This window comes from Sphaerodactylus townsendi, linkage group LG01, assembly GCF_021028975.2.
Source record: "Sphaerodactylus townsendi isolate TG3544 linkage group LG01, MPM_Stown_v2.3, whole genome shotgun sequence".
Classification (NCBI taxonomy): Eukaryota; Metazoa; Chordata; class Lepidosauria; order Squamata; family Sphaerodactylidae; genus Sphaerodactylus; species Sphaerodactylus townsendi.
In genome coordinates this window covers 166,871,187-166,885,441 of record NC_059425.1, presented here as the reverse complement: position 1 = coordinate 166,885,441, position 14,255 = coordinate 166,871,187, and the positions used below count along the sequence as shown (strand labels likewise).

The window sequence follows — 14,255 nt, the reverse complement described above, 5'->3', positions numbered from 1 at the left end:
CGGATCCAGCACACAATTTCTTCATGCACCTGAACTCTTGCATAAGGGGAAAGTTGTGCTGAGTCAGACTTATTGCAACTCCACTTGCCCTTCCAGCATAAGATGTTGCATGAGTAGGACTGTGCTTAGTGTTTTTAAGTTTCTAATTGTGTATTGCTCTAGCTTAGGTGTCAGACTCATGGCCTTCCAGATGTTATGGACTACATCTGGAGGGCTGCGAGTTTGACACCTATGATCTAAAGTGTTGGATATAATAACCTGACTGGAAGTATTTGTTGGCTTGATAGGAAGCTGATACTCTGCCAATTATTAATTTATATTTCCTGTGGGATCAGAATTCATCATATGTTACGCATGCTTTACTATAAAATAAAACTTAGAAACCTGACTGGGGGGGTTAAATAGGATTGAAGGGGATATACTTCCACCAATCTCCCCCCTAAAGCTCTTTAAGGAGATGCAAGAACACCCAACAGTTTGATTTTTTTTTGGAATGAGAGATGAAATAAAGATTGGAGATCTGCTTCCTCAGGCATTTTTTCACTGTTAATAGTGCCAGGCGACTGACATTCAGTGCTAGTTGGGTAGGAATCAACTTGTTCGCCTCAGAACTCAGTGGCAACCCCTTTTTACAGGAATGTACCCCCCCCCCCCAAAAAAAAATGTGAGTCATTCCTAGTCCCAGCGTGTTGTCTTTGAAATCTTGTCAAGTGTAGCTAATGTGAATTTCCAAGCCCGGTAGAATGAAAGATTCTTTGGTTTAATCCCAGTGACTTGACAGTGAATGTGATGCTTGGTTTTTTGTGTGAAATTGAACCTTTTGTTACTGTAACAGGTGTATTTTCAGCAGGCTTGGCTCCCGCTGCTTTTGTGCCAAACCCATACATTATCAATTAGCAACATAAGAACTGACCCGCCATGCTGCAACGGAGAAACCTTTAACGGCAGCAGCCAACTAACTAGGTAAGAGAATGCCATGAACACATTAATCCCCCTGCCCCCCTGAAACTAGTTTAGAAACCTTTTCATATAACCAGAGCCAGTCATTTAACCATTGGCAGTTTTGAAAAAAGAAAGGAGCAATTAAAGTTTCAAAATAACATCTCTGCCATCTTAAGCCTGAATTAGAGTAGCTCAAGAACATATGTCATCTCAATACTCTTTTCTCGCTCTGTCCTGTTGCCGTGACTCAAATTTCACCTTGTGAAATTCATCATATGTGAGGAAAGTATTAATCCTAATGAAGACTCTTGTCTGAGAACACTTCCTGTGGCTTGCTGTCCAGTGTCAGGGCTTCAAGTATCATTTTGCCAATTAATTTTCAATGAAATTGCTCTCATTTTCTACAGCTTTTCAGTTAATTAGGATGAACTTATCTCCTTCCCTCCCACTATCTCTACCATTCATTGGGTGCTTGCAGATCCCAGGGAATAGCAATGAATTCATTGTTTGGCTTAGTTTTTTCTATCAGGTGGAGATGGCAGAGGGACTGGGGAGCCCAAGGGACGTAGTGGTGGAAACATCAGCCTTATCCAAACACAATATGAAAATACAAGGGCATAAGAAAATTATGAGTGGGCAGTGATTTCCATTAGTGTCTCTTTCCCACTTCAGGCTCATACTAAACCGTGAACAGCCTGAGGATCCGCTGAGTCCGAGGAACAGAGTTTGAAAGGGGGGGGGGGTACTACCAGGGATTTAGTGGGGAGGGGGGATTGGAGAAAATTGCACCCTTTTAAGAACACTTGAGCACTCTTAACTGGCTGGCTGCATACAAGCTACGCTACATAAAGGCTATATATATATATGGCAGGAGGCTGTACTCATAAAGTTAGCAGTGACTTGCATCGCCGGAGCCAAAGATGCACATAAAGATAGCATTTAGTTATGCTCAGAAGCTTACATCACCCTTGCAGTTGCATGATATTTACAGGCCCGATGATTTGGTTAGCACTTGGGCATTTCTTTTTAATTTGAGTTAAATTTCCTACTATACTAACGTTGTCAGTGGATACATTCAGACACCAACATAAATGGGCTTGCTGAAGCAGAGTTGGTGCCCCAAAAGGCATTTTAGGGCCTAACCAGATCTACCATGGGTTCACTATGGGTATTTGTGGTAGGGTGCCAGCTACAAGTCTTTTGGGGGAATTCAGTCCAGAAGTATTGTGAGGGCTCCATTTGGAGGAGGGCTGCTGCATGGTGGAGTGGTCCTGGACCTCCCCCCCCCCCCCCCCGTGATGTTTGTCAATCCTGAAATGACCCCAGGGCTATTATTGAGGGCTTCACGTCCCCTCATTGCTTGCACATCTAGTCCCCCGTAGGGCAAGTAATGCTACTTTGGGGCTGTTGTGTGGGGGGTGGCAGGAATCCTCCCTTCCCCTTCTGCATGGTCCTGATACAGATTTGGGACCCTGCAGTAGCTGGCAACTTGGAGCATTTAGAGGAACTTACACAAAGATCTACTTGTTTGTCAAGTGCTGAGGATCAGTGGGTAGGGATCAGGGTTTTTTTGGTCATTTTGGCTTCTGTATTGCAGTCAGGATCATCACGGGCAGTATTAATACAAGGTTTCAAGATTGTGTGCAGTGGATTAAAACCTTGGTGGGTTTTCTTTCCAGGACCAGCGGTGGTGCCTCCTCAGTATTATGGGGTTCCTTGGGGAGTGTATCCAGCCAACTTGTTTCAGCAGCAAGCAGCAGCTGCAGCAAACAACACAGCCAATCAACAGGCTGCATCACAGGTATAATAGGAACAACGGCGGGCAAATTGGAGGGAAGCCGTTTCCTCTTTGTCTGCTTGGTTTAGGTTGCAGTGTCCCATGGCTGGTACTGTTGGGGGAAATTGTGCTTAACTTCAATACAAGATCTACACATCTATATTTAGCTATTACTGGCTGAACAGTTTCTTCCGGCGCCCTTAGCTATTCAAATAGGTCGGCAATTTTCAGTTTCTTTCCAAGGAAAAGGGCAGCTAGTGTTGTGCAAGCGCCTCCACTGGTTTTTTTTTTAAAAAAAAGTCTGTCCGTTCAGGGCCTTTACTGAACCAGGCCAGAAGAGGAGGGGCCTCTTCCTTCAGTCTCCAGGTGATTTCCCCTCTTTGTTAGGGACAGCAAGTTCCAGGAGGGCTTTGCTGTGAACAGCCTCATGTAAAACAGCCTTAATTAGCCTCCATCTACAGGCCATGTCTGAAGGGAGTGAAGTTGAGCTGTTCTAATTCGTTTAATGCCTGTAGCAAACAAAGCCACCTTGTAGGTGATGAATTTACCTCAGTCATATAATAGACCTTGCATGAACCACAGCAGTCCAGTAAAATGTTCTCTAGGCAGTACAAAATGTAATGGTGTCATATACCCTCAGTTAATGCCATTTAAACACATATCTACTGTTAAGGTATGTTAACAATACTATCTAAAAAGGCACCTTTGTGAAGAGACTGTATATTTTGGTGAAGGGTCTGTGTGATTTTTTTAAGATCGATGATTCCGTTTAGTGGAACAAGTAATTTTGATGATACCCAAATCTCCCAAGGTATCTTTTCCAAATCTCACTTGGATTACTGTCCTTGTTGTCTGAGGTCCTGGCATAATCAGAAAATCAGCAGAGGTCATCGTTTCAGCAGTAAATAGATCTTCATGCAGTTTTGTGACTAGCTGTCAGCTAACTGCTCCAGTGTGTTACTAAATAATGATTACCTGCTTCCTCTGTATATCAGTCGGTCTTGGTATATAGTGACTGTCGTCCACCAAAATTATGCCACTACTTGTGGCTGTTGTGCATTGCCTTTGGCAAATTCTACCTCCCAATATGCTGATTCCCTTTGAAGCTGATGAGAGGCTTATAGATAATCAGGAAGACAGGGGAAGGGCAAAAGGGGAAGAACAGTATAGAAATCACATGATAAATAAGTAAATTCATCAGGGTAGACACTGTCTTAGGCTAAGATTTTGATGCTTGAACTGTGCACTAAGAGCTGCATCTTCAACCTCAGTTCTTGCAAGAACAGCATTCACCTGGGCCATTGAAATATTAGACAAGGGTTACACAGACAGATGCCTCCAGGTCCCAAGACATAATTATGCAGGAAGTCTATTCTCACTTCAACATGGGACAAGTACCCTGTGGGTAGAAGCCAGGTCCATGACCTACCTCTGCTTGCAAGAAGGACTATGTTACTGGAGTATGGATCTAAGGCTAACCTGGCAGTATTTTTTCTTGAGCTGCACAATTTGTGAATCTCTCCTGGAGAAAGTCCTAGTGCAAACAAGATGATGAAAGAAAAATATAGTCTTCCAACCCCCCCATCTCTTTTTCCCCCCGAATCATTTTACAGTAGTCAAGAATATTTCCAAGGACTAATAAGTTCTGATGAAAACTGGATCCAGATTGTAATATCACACTCCAAAAGACCCAACTCAAATTGGCTCCTCATGCAATCAGATGCCACCATCAGTTTGTAGACATCTGAAATGGTTGTGCTACTGATTGCTGGAATCCACTTCCAAAGTCTATGGCTTGGAATTCATCAGAATGTCCAAAGACTGAATGTCAAAACTGCCCATATTTAGCTGTCCCTCTATATACCAAAGGATTTTAGAAGTGATCCTGTAGTATTACATTGTCATATGTGATAAGACCTGATAATGTGTTATGATTCTTAGTGTCTCTAAATTTTCCCCACCATTAAGCAGAACTTTTGATGGTTTGAGCAAAAATATTTACAATTCAAAGCTCCTGTGTGTCATTCAACCTTTCATGCAGCTTGTCCAGCACATATTTACAGTTTAAAAATCACATTTCTGTGAAGTTATTAGTGCATGACTAGCATCTGAATTAGACATATAAATAATTGAGCTTCAAAGGGACATCTCTCCATTCGGTGAACTGTACCTGCACAACTTACAGGGAACATTGGTCTCAAGTATGAGCACAATCAAGAGATTCCTTCCTACTGCCTTCTTACTAGAGAAGTAGATATCAGCTGTTGGCTCTACCTGTCAGTTTTATTTTCTCAAGTATGTCCCTGTTCATCTACGACAGTAGCATTTTTGGCTTAATGGCTTTTCAATGAAGGCAAGCTCTAACCTTGTGGTTAGCAGCAGGTTCCTAGATTTATCCCATTTCAGACCATGGAATTTTTATGTTAACCTCTTCCATTTGCAATGCTTGAAGTAAAACTGAGCACATGGAGGTCTAATTGATTATGGTGGAGCGAGCAAACAAAAAACCCCATCACAGTCTTTCTCAAAATGGGAAATTTCTAAACACAGAATGCTTGGCTTCTCTGTCATATTTGCATAATTACAGTAAGAAATACTGAGAGGTCATTTTACTTTTACAGTAAAGTCCTCATAACAGTTCTAAGAGAAAATGAAAGATCAGTGGCAAAGTCCCCAGATAAAGTGTAGATAAATACAAAATACGTGTTTAAAATGGTAAGCCTGAAGGTCTTCTCTCCCAGACTATCAGACAAGAGTTCATTCTTTAGAGACCGGTTAGAAAAGAAGACTGGTTTTATAAGACTTGGCCTTTGTTTCATCTTATCGAGATGAAAACTCTACTTTAATTGTATTTGCAAACCCTTGTTTCCTGTGTTAACCCAAAATGCCATTCAGGTGTGCACTAGCTTTTTGGCTTCAGGTTTGCCTTTTGCAATTTTGACCTACAATCCTCTCACATAGGCCTGTGTCTCCTTGATCCAAATAAGAGTCTGGCTGGGATGGGGAGATGCCTAGGCATATCCTTAAGACCTGTAGTGTCCTTTTTGTGTTACAGAGAGGAAGAGAGGTAGGGCACTTTCACACATGCAGAATAATGCACTTTCAATTCACTTTCACAATTGTTTGCAAGTGGATTTTGCAATTTCGCACAGTAAAATCCAGTTGTAAATTGCATTGAAAGTGCATTATTCTGCATGCGTGAAAGTGCCTGTAGAGTTTCTGGCTTTTTGGTTCAGGTGGTCTGCCAGCGTAAGTTCTCTGCTGTTGTTTGTGGTTCAAGCCTCAGAGTTGTGTTATCTATGAAGGTCAGCCTGTCCTCATGAAGGGAAAATTCCTTATGCAGCCCTTTTAATCCTCCTCCTGTTAGAGATGAGAAATCACAAAGGCTTACTTCTGCATCTCCATCCGAAAATGGAGATTTGAATAGTTACATGGCTCAACAGTACTCATTCTGTGCTCTCCATTTTGATTTTTTTCTTGGTTACCAAAACCCTTGCTAATGTTCTGCTGGCATTGGTTTTGTACTCATAGTTGAATCAGCACAGAGAGGTTGCTGGTAATGGGAGAGACATCTGTTTTGGAATGTATGCTAGCTTCCTGCCTTCCCTGAAGAAGATAAAAGGAAATCTGGATCATATTTGAACTTACGCTCATCTTAAGGAAGATAGCTTAGCATGTCCAAGTAGCTAATGCGTATTATCTTGGGGAAAGTGTGATTGCAGAAGGTTCTTTATCCCCTTCCTCCTACTTAACCTCTCTGTACCTGGAGCTGCTACCTCACAACCTCCCTGCCTGATGTAGTGGGAAGGGGTGTTCTCTTTTCTTCTGTGCATTTCAAAGCTGGATCCACCTACTGCAGCAGTTTCATTAGCTGAATACTAAGACTTCCTTGACTTCAGTGTCCGCAGAATGAAGCGAGAGGCCCTTCTTCTTCCAGGATAAACACTGAGATTGCATTCCCATCCCTAGTTGGTACTTTTCTCAATACTAGCTTCCCCTGACGACCATAGAAAAGTATAAATTCATAAGTACATCTGGAATTCTCTTTTTCACCTGCGCTCATCTTACCTTTGAGTCATAGTTTGTCTGATTTGTTGATGATTTTAGTGTAAAGCTGTTGAATGAATCATTCATGCATAATGCAAAATTATAGTGGGGAGGGGGTTCTTAGATGAATTTTGTGGGAGGGCAGTAATCCAACCCTATCCCTATTACTGAAAAAGATTCAGTAAAATATTTATTTATTTATTTATTTATTGTTTCAATTTTTATACCGCCCGATCCCCGAAGGGGATACATATCGCAGAAATGTTTTTGTTTGAGCGCTGCAGTTGTTCTTTTAAAATAATTATAGATATTTAAAATGGATATTCATCTAAGTTAATGAATATTCTCTACATGAATTCTTACACATCGCTACATCAGTACATTATTCCTAGGTGCCCCCAACCATGGTTGGGAGATCAAGAGCCTGCTTTTTGGAGATCACGTCTCAGTGCTAGCTTTGTATCTATGTGAATGTTGATGCTAGCTATAGTTTTCTCAAACTGGAGCTTGCAGCCATGGTTAGAAGTGGATTTGCAAGATTTTGTTTGACCTAACTACATTGTGTTAGTATTAGGGCAGTCTTAACAATGCACCATGGTTACACCATGGTCTAAAACAGTTGTTCTCAACCTTCCTAATGCCACGACCCTTTAATAAAGTTCCTCATGTTGTGGTGACCCCCAACCCTAACATTTATCCATTTTACAGATGGAGAACACTGATGCAGAGCGTCTTAGGCGACCCCTGTGAAAGGGTTGTTCGACCCCCAAACGGGTCCTGACCCACAGGTTGAGAACCGCTGGTCTAAAAGGTTTACATGCAAGCAATTTAAACATAATTAGAGTGTGAACATTGTATCTGTGTGGTCTTTTCAAAATCTATTACTGGATACATAAGATTAAAAAGTAACAAGTAAAAAGCTCTTGGTAGCACCATATTGGGAACTGACTTTTTATAGCTTTTGTCACAATAAATATTTTGCCTGTTTAGGTGCCTGATCATAATATATCGACAGCTTGTTAAGCTGCATGTCCCTTCTTCTAAAGCGGAAGAAAGGAGATTTATCTTCAGGCTTTGAAAAGTGGTCCTTGGGGTAGAGTATAAGAGTTTTGACAGGCATGTATGTCAGTGTGCATTATCCAGGCAAGGAGCTAGTGCAGGCTTGCTGGTGCTTAACTGAATTCATGCGTTTGGGAATGGGCCGTCTGCTCAAGTGTCCTCCCTTCTTCTTTGTGTCACATTAACTCACTCTGCCTCTCCACTCTCTTTAAAGAATCCTTAACCATGTTTTATGATGATGTCTGCCTAAGTACTGTGGTTAATACAAAACAGGTTAAACACATAACAGGATTTCAAACCCTGGCTCATAACTGGTTTCAGGCCCTAAACTAGGAGCCTTGGTTTGACTTGTTTGTATTGTGACAGAGTCTTTAACAATGAGCCATGGTTAATAGCAATGGTAAAGAATCACTGGGACAAGAACACGTGGTATCCCAAACCCAATTTATCAGAAATTACAATTTCATAATCCATCTTAAAGGTTTTTGCCATTACTTTTATTACTCAAATATCTGGGTTTGGCTGTTTGCTATTTGGGGCTCTTTGCTGTTTCCACACTTCTGTTTAGTAGTTCTGAATTACCAAAAGACTTAAGACCTTGAAGTTTTGTCTGTTACGCCATCAGTTTATCCTTTGCCTGCTTTAAACATTCTCCTTGTTTATATGTTTTTTAAAAAAAATACAACCCCAGACACATTCAGTAGATGTTCCATCATTTTTTTTTTATAATTTCCAATTTTGTCCTTCGGATATTAAGCCAATAGTGTCGCCCTTGGTCTTTTGTAGGTTCTTCGTACTGGAGGAAGTCAGCGCCCGCTCACTCCCAATCAGGGTCAGCAAGGGCAGCAGGCAGAGTCACTTGCAGCAGCTGCAGCAACCAATCCAGCTTTGGCTTTTGGTCAGGGTCTTGCCACAGGCATGCCAGGTATATAACAATGAGTTAAGGAAATGAAGAATACTTCTGAGATGAATTACATAAAACCCTGTTGTGTTCATAAAGTGCTGTTGGGATGTGATCGCTTTTATCATGTGCTTCTTTTGGTTAAAACTCTTAACTTTCCACGCAGCACAAAATTAGACTTAGTGGGATTTGTTAAAGCAGAGACTCACGATCATTTAATGCTGTCTTACATTGTTACTGAAAGAGAGACGCTTTAAAAAAAGGTGTATTTTCCCCAAGATTTAAATATATAAAATATAATCTTTAGCGTATATTTGGTAAGGCGAAACTGATGACTGCACTGCTTTAAATAGCTGGGACCATGAATTACTAGTGTAACTGGAACTAAATTCTAAAGTATGAGGAAGAAATGTTCTTTTATATAGCATACGCTGATGACAGTGAACATTGAACTGGTGACCATGTACTGTATTGAACTGGTGGGAATTTGGCCATCTGTCATTTATATTCGTTTGCGCAAGTACACGATTTTGGATCATCCATCTCCCTTTTCGGTACTCCATTAAGCAAGTGATCTGCGATGAATTACAAAAAGCATCTGGTGGACCACAAGGATGCAGGTTTGGTCTTTCCCCTAATCTTACTTCCTAGCACTGGGTTTCAGAGGTTTATGTCCTCTGAAACCTGTCCGTCAGGAATCTGTCTAATCCACTTTTGAAGCCATTAGTGCATGTGGGCATTTCTACATCCATTGGCAATGAAGTCCACAATTACTTGTTGAGTAAAATACTTCCTCTTGTCAGACTTGTACCCTGTTGCCCAGCAGCTTCATTGGGTACCCCCCAAGTTATAGTATTATAGGAAAGGGGAGTGTGTTTAGGGGGAGAGGGAAGCAATCATGATTAATCCACCCTACTCCCAGTCAGGAAATCGTGGCTTCATAGGCCCTGAGAGAATTAAACATAATGCTCACTTCTATTTTTAAGCAAGCAGTCAAATTGGGAAGATAATGTCTTAGATCACAGGTGTCAAACTCACGGCCCTCCAGATGCTATGGACTATAGTTCCCTGATTATGGGAACTGTAGTCCATAACATCTGGAGGGCCGCGAGTTTGACACCAATGGCTTAGATTCAAAGAACCTCAGCTGGTTTGTACATCTCGTTCTCCTGCCATGTACTCATTGCGGCTCCTTGAATTTTTTAAAATTTTCTCTTTTGCGTTGAAGAGTCCTCCAGAATGACATGGGGTCTATAAGGTGGGCTGTAAGATGTTCCTTTTGACCCCAAGCAGGAGGTACATTCTACTTCCAAGAAAGTTCCTAGGATGTAAGCCATTATAATTTTTACACATCTTAACACATTGTATTATGATAATGTATCTATATTCAATACTGATTCTAAAAAGGACAGCTTTTCTTCTGACCGTTTCACCTTCCTAGTGAATGGGTAATCGGATTTAATCTAGCTGTAAAATCAGTAGCTTTGTATGCTTGTGTAACTTGTTCTATTAAAAATTAAGCAAAAATTGCAGCTTTTGTTTTTGGGCAACAAGGCCAAGGGGAAAGTGAGAGTCACTGGGATGTTGCATCAAGCATAAAGGTTGTTCTGACATAAGTTTGCTGACAAGAAATTTAACCTTGAGCCCTTGATAATAATTTTGCTTTTACTATTTGCAGTTTTTCATTTACTCCATCCTAAGTACCAAAAAAGTATCTTAAATACAACTGTACAGAATCCTTTGACAGTCAAAATACGTCGTATTCCAAGTATCTAGGTTATCCTGTTGTGTGACAATTTCAACTGGAAGGCTGCCAGTTACATCTTCTGTTACCTTATCAGCTCGTATCCCCCTAAATATATCCAGTCTCATACAGCAGGTATTTCCAAATATGCCCTTAATCACTCACCAGGATATTTGTAGAAGAGCTGTGCTATGTAAAACTTCCTAGCTGGCTTAGTTCAGGAGGATAACTTTTCAAAGTTTGAATCTTTTTCTTCAAGAGAGACCTTTTCACAGATTTTTTTTTAAAACGGTTGCAGTATGAGATTGCAGTTCATTTTAAAGTGTGTAGGTCAGAAATAAAAGGTAGAAGGAAATAATCATATTGTGTTTTCAAGTACAAGATGATTTTTCCCCCTAACTACTGGCAGTTAGATGTTAGATGCTGAGGAAAGGAGGAAAATTTGCAAAAAAGAAAAGAGAAGCATAGTGAGCAAGGATTTTAATAGCCTGTATCAGTTATTGGCTTCCTGGAGATTTGGCTGCGGTCGAGATCATTGCAGGGGGATCATTGGAGATCGGACTGCTGACATACTTGGGACTGTCAAAACCACTTCAGGGGCTGACTGCCATTGCCAAAAATTGTGACCAAAATTTTTGATCTTTAAATGTAGAGCTTCCGGGTAAAAAATGAACACTGAGGCAAATTACTGTCCAGTTGGAACATAACTAGAATAGCAATCCTTGCAAATCAGTACCAAATTTGATTGATCAGCTGGTTTGTAAAAGAGAGTAAACAGCCCTTCCTTCTTCATATAAGATTCCTGCAGCATTTTCAGGGTCATCCATTGTTTAGGAAGTTTAGAAACAAATGAATACTCTTGGTGCAGCCCCCAAGTGGTCTTTAGAGGTAGAGAGTGAGATCAGCTCATTTTTGCTGCTTGAGAAAATAGAATGTAATGTTTTGGGTTGAATCCATCATGGACAGTCATCAGTTTTGCTGACAGAAGAAGAAAGAGAGGGCAGTTTCATTATTTTCTCACTGCAGCCTTCTGACCTTCTGTAGACCACACAGCCCTGGGAATAAACTTTCCTGGGATCAGGAAAAGCTGCTAAGGAAAACATCTGTGCTCCTATGGACTGGAATGCCAGTCAGTTGACTGGCATTGTACTGAGATATGCCACCAAGTCAAGGGCGCCCTTGACTAAATGTCAGCTTTATAATTCCTTGTTACACCATAGCATCATTGGGTAGCAGTGGCAGGGGTGAGAGTCTCCAGCTCCGCAGAAATCAGGACTATACTACTGCAACACCTTAATTTTAGTAGGGGCCACCACTTCCCTATGACTTTCACCAGTAAACTGCTACTCCCTCCTCCATTAGATCTAGCTCAAGGGTCCCTCACCTTTTTGAGCCTGTGTGAACATTTGGAATGCTGATGCACTATTGTTTGTGCAGCAACCAAATGACTGCTGCAAGAAGCACTGCCAGTCACAGAATGATTGCCCTAGCGTCACTTTAATTACGCAGTGAGGATCCTTGTGATGTGGTGGCAGCTCCTGCCAAAGCCACATTTTAAAAAAAAAATCTACACAGCCGATGAAAAGCATTGCTGGGCAAAAGCCCTTCCTGGCCCCACCCACTTCCCAAAAACACTTGGCAGGTGCCATACATGTAGGAACCATGGGCACCATGTTGGAGACCCAGTCTTAGCATAGGCCAGTAGGAGCCAAGAACTTCACGCACGGTTGTGTGCACTGATTGCGTATGCTTAGGAATTGGAACTATTGCAGTATGCCACGAGGTTAAACCTTTTGGTGTGGTCTGGTCTAAGGTCTTGTAAAGCCCATGAGAGAGACTGGGATCAGGAGCTTTCTAGAACTCACCTTTTCCCATGTATCATGGTTCTCTCCACTCTAGTGAATCAGTGTGTTCAGTATTTTTCTATTCTTTAATCAATATTTCATAAATATTTGAGCTGCCAAATGTCGGCTTTGCTTTTTTTGCACATGTTTTATATCAGGTTTCATTAGGATACTGAAGGTTAATATGTAAAACAGAACATAAATACGATTTTTATCAAATAAGGTAAATTACACATTTCACTTCTGTATCAGTTTTCTAAATTAAGCTTGGGCATGTTTACATTTCATACACGTTTCATTTTAGGGTATGGAATGTTTGAGGAGGAGCTTGCCGAAGTATTAAATTCAGTCCTAACATTCCTGATTTTTTGTTTACTCTAATCATGTGCACGTTTTTCCAAACTACATGCAACTTGCCAAAGCAAAGAGAGTTTGACAGGGATTCATGTTGAAGCAACAGTCTACCAGCAATACTACTTCGCATAAATAATGTAATTCAAACATAAGTTACATAATTAATTCCTGATTTTTTTTTGTTTACTCTGATCATTTTACATTTCTCTAACTACATCCCATTTACCAAAACAAAATGAATTTGACAGGCATCCATTTGAAGCAGTACTGTACTGGTTAACATTAATTAATGTGGTTAACCTAATTTGAGTAGTAAATAGGAGACTAGTATTACAAGCACCTTTACACAAGAATTAAAAAAAATCAGCGCTCTGGATCTGTGACCTCTTGGTTTGAGATGTAAACATTTACTGACCAAGGAGAGATCTAGATCCTGCTACCCTGAACTGTGTTTTGGGTGATACTTAGGCAGTAATTATTTTTAAGGTGGTTTACATATTGCCATGCCTCTGTTTGAGTTCTGAAAAGAACTAGATAAGCAGTAGTTCCTACCTCCCCCCACATGTTGATGATAACCATGTAATCTCTGGTAGCGTGTCCTCCCAGTCCTTAGTATATTTCACGTGTATATTGTTCATCTGTGAAGGGATTTTTTTTTGTATTGCTTGTAATATCTATCCTCTAACAATCTATTCTGCGTTCCTTACAGAAGAGCAGTAAAGCAGAGTGCAGTCAAAGCCTGGCCATTGCTAGCATGTGAAAATGGTAGTGAAGGTAGTAGAATACTACAGCACAGTCTAGTTTTATTAGTGCATTGGTAATGTGAAATTGCATTGTCTCTTGGTTGCATTTATATGATGTCAGGCAGATAGCATGTAGTTCAAATGCCTACATATATCTGTCCCCTTGCTTGCTTGGGCCGTGATCCGTTTAACTTGTGCTCACTGCTGCAAGTAGGGAGAACTTTATACATCTCCTATAGAGAGATCTGACAGTCCTGCCCTTTTCCAAGACTGCATGTAACGTGAGTCATGGGTCACCTGTTCTTTTGAAGGAAGAGGAGGAGGGGACTGTTGTGTCCTACTGCGAAAGAGCCACACAAATTATGTTGAAGGTGGCACTGTAGATCAGACCTGCATTGCTTCAGTAGCTTCAAGCTTTCTCTAAACACACATGCAGAATAACATAACGTTGGGGAACCTTGGGCAATGCTATGTTGTGTTGTCCATGCAGTCTACTGAGTATTGACTATGAAGGCATCAAGGCAGTTTTATCCACTAAAAGAAACACGACAGCAAATTTGGGGGCCAATGGTGGGGATGCGTTGTAGGCTTAAATATTTTGGGGGCAACATGCTTGGATCTTCAGATTTATAATAGACGTACTTAGGGCAGCACTCATGAAGAACTTCTGGAATCAAAAGTATGTTTCAGCCTGGTTGATTGTGGAAAGCAATACAGATATCAAAAAGTAAAAAACATAACAATTCAGCTGGTAGGTTATCTTCATCTTTGTTCAAATACCTGTTATAACACAGGGAAAACCTTCCTACGGGAAGGCAGACTGGCGATGAGCTGCTAATTATGA

At 40.9% G+C, this 14,255-nt stretch overlaps 1 protein-coding gene across 1 annotated transcript in view; it reads left to right on the top strand.

The window, feature by feature from the left end:
• PUM2 (pumilio RNA binding family member 2) overlaps positions 1–14,255 on the top strand; it is a 75,017-nt gene that overhangs the window by 34,482 nt on the left and 26,280 nt on the right. The window contains exons 8-11 of the mRNA XM_048506029.1: positions 836–896; positions 1,286–1,299; positions 2,622–2,743; positions 8,612–8,750. Of these exons, the coding sequence (XP_048361986.1) occupies positions 836–896; positions 1,286–1,299; positions 2,622–2,743; positions 8,612–8,750 (336 nt within the window). The remainder of the gene's footprint in view (positions 1–835; positions 897–1,285; positions 1,300–2,621; positions 2,744–8,611; positions 8,751–14,255) is intronic.